General features: G+C 41.1%; 1 protein-coding gene across 1 annotated transcript; it reads left to right on the top strand.

Moving 5' to 3' along the window:
- On the top strand, positions 1-2430 carry LOC143887795 (uncharacterized). The gene is made up of 2 exons (XM_077391979.1): positions 1-27; positions 120-2430. The coding sequence occupies exons 1-2, from the start codon at positions 25-27 to the stop codon at positions 2286-2288; spliced, it is 2172 nt and encodes a 723-aa protein (XP_077248094.1). The 5' UTR covers positions 1-24; the 3' UTR covers positions 2289-2430.
- Positions 2431-2677: the final 247 nt, after the last annotated feature.

The following is a 2677-nucleotide window of genomic DNA, read 5'->3' as shown; positions in this document are numbered from 1 at the left end:
TCATCTCGAACCCGACCCCATTTTATGGTAAAAGATCAACCCACTCTCTCTCTATCTCTATGTCTCTCGCTCTCTATATTAGGGTTTACTATGAAATAACCCAATAATCTGTTGTGCAGTTAGTGGGGATGGGAAGTGTTGCTGCTGCTTTTTCCTCCTCCACAAAAACGGCACGGAGAAGTTTTGCTTCTAAGATTAATCAGAAGGGTACGCTTTCTCTTTCTACTCTATCTGATTCTGATTCTGAGATTTTACACGATGAGAAATCAAAATCGGAAATCTGGAGCCGAACCCATTTCGCAACTTTCGTGGAGAAGCAGTGTAAATCAAGGTCAGGTATTAGTTTGAAGGATGCATTGGGTTTCTTTGATCGTTTGGTTGCCATCAAACCCTTCCCATCTATTTTCACTTTTAATCACCTGTTGGGTGCTCTTGCCAGAATGAAACATTATTCAACTGTGGTTTCTCTGTGCAGAAAGATGAATTCGGTAGGCATGGATCCCAATATATATACTTTGAACATTTTAATTAATTGTTATTGCTGTTTGAATAGAGTAGACTTGGGTTTCACTACTCTCGGTTGCCTCCTGAAATGCGGTCATGAACCGGATACTTTCACATTCAGCACTCTGGTGGGTGGTTTTTGCAAGATGGGAGATACTGGTTCGGCAAATAGGTTGCTCAGAGAAATGGAGAAGGGAAGATATAAGCCTGACAAATTTGTGTATAACCCAAATATTGATAGTCTCTGCAAAGAGAGACTGATTAAAGAGGCCCTGAATCACTTTTCAGAAATGCTTAGTAAGGGCATCTCACCAGATGTTTTCACATATACTTCCTTGATTCATGGCCTCTGTAATTCGGGCCGGAGGAAAGAAGCCATAGGATTGTTCAATGAAATGGTGCATCGGGATATTTCTCCAAATGTGATAACTTTCAGCATACTAGTTGATACTCTTTGCAAACAAAGAATGGTCACACAAGCACATGGACTATTGGAAGTGATGATTCAGAGAGGTGAGAAGCCTAACATTGTCACATACAACACATTGATGGATGGATACTGTTTGGTGGGCCAAGTGGACGAGGCAATGTCCCTCCTTTCAGAAATGATTTGTAAGGGCATTTCTCCGAATGTTATCACTTATAATTCCTTGATTCATGGACTCTGCAATTCAGACAGGTGGGAAGAAGCCGTGGGGTTGTTCAATGAAATGGTGGATCGAGATATTTCTCCAGATGTGATAACCTTCAACATACTTGTGAATGCTATTTGCAAACAAGGAAAGATAACAAAAGCACATGGACTATTGGAAGTGATGATTCAGAGAGGTGAGAAGCCTAACATTGTCACATACACCACATTGATGGATGGATACTGTTTGGTGGGCCAAGTGGACGAGGCAATGTCCCTCTTTTCAGAAATGATTTGTAAGGGCATTTCTCCAAATGTTATCACTTATAATTCCTTGATTCATGGACTCTGCAATTCAGACAGGTGGGAAGAAGCCGTGGGGTTGTTCAATGAAATGGTGGATCGAGATATTTCTCCAGATGTGATAACCTTCACCATACTTGTCAATGCTATTTGCAAACAAGGAATGATAACAAAAGCACATGGACTATTGGAATTGATGATTCAAAGAGGTGAGAAGCCTGACATTGTCACATACACCACATTGATGGATGGATACTGCTTGATGGGCCAAATGGATATGGCAATGAGCCTCTTTTCAGAAATGCTTAGCAAGGGCATTTCTCCGAATGTTGTCACATATAGTTCCTTGATTCATGGCCTAAGCAATTCGGACAGGTGGGAAGAAGCCGTAGGGTTGTTTAATGAAATGGTGGATCGAGATATTTCTCCAAATGTGATAACTTTCAACATACTAGTGAATGCTCTTTGCAAACAAGGAATGGTCACAAAAGCACATGGACTATTGGAAGTGATAATTCAAAGAGGTGAGAACCCCGACATTATCACATACAGTACATTGATGGACGGATACTGCTTGATAGGCCAAATTGACGTGGCAATGAGCCTCTTTGATTTCATAGTGAACAGTGGTCATGAGCCTAGTGTTGTTACCTACCTAGTGTTGATCAAGGGCTATTGCAAGACGTTTAGGGTTGATGAGGCTCTGCGGCTCCTTGGAGAAATGCTTCGCAAGGGATTGAAACCCGCAATAGCTATTTATAACACTATTATAGATGGATTGTTCAAAGTGGGGAGAGTTATGGCTGCACGAATCTCTTCAACGAGATGCAAAGTCATGGTCAAAGCTTAGATATCGTCACATACAAAGTGGTTTTGTATGGACTGTGCAAAAACCAGTGTCTGGATGAGGCGATGAATCTTTTTCATGGCATGCAAAGCAGTGGATTGGAACCTGATATTGAAATTTTCAACATCCTTATTGATGGGATGTGTAGGTCGGGTAAACTTAAAGCTGCAACAGATCTTTTTTGTGGCATTCCTGCCAAAGGTTTGTTGCAGAATGTTAGGACATATAACAATATGATCAATGGTCTTTGTAAAGAGGGGATGCTGGCAGAAGCTACTGAACTGTTTTTGCAAATGGAAGAAAATGATTGCTCACCAGATGACTTTACGTTTAATATCATAGTATGTGGGCTTCTTCGTAAAAATGAAACCGTCAAGGCAGTGCAGCTTCTA

The sequence above is a fragment of the Tasmannia lanceolata genome, unplaced genomic scaffold (assembly GCF_043159265.1).
Source record: "Tasmannia lanceolata isolate RefF3 unplaced genomic scaffold, GAP_Taslan_0.1 ptg000012l, whole genome shotgun sequence".
Lineage (NCBI taxonomy): Eukaryota > Viridiplantae > Streptophyta > Magnoliopsida > Canellales > Winteraceae > Tasmannia > Tasmannia lanceolata.
This window is presented reverse-complemented; position numbering and strand designations above follow the sequence as displayed.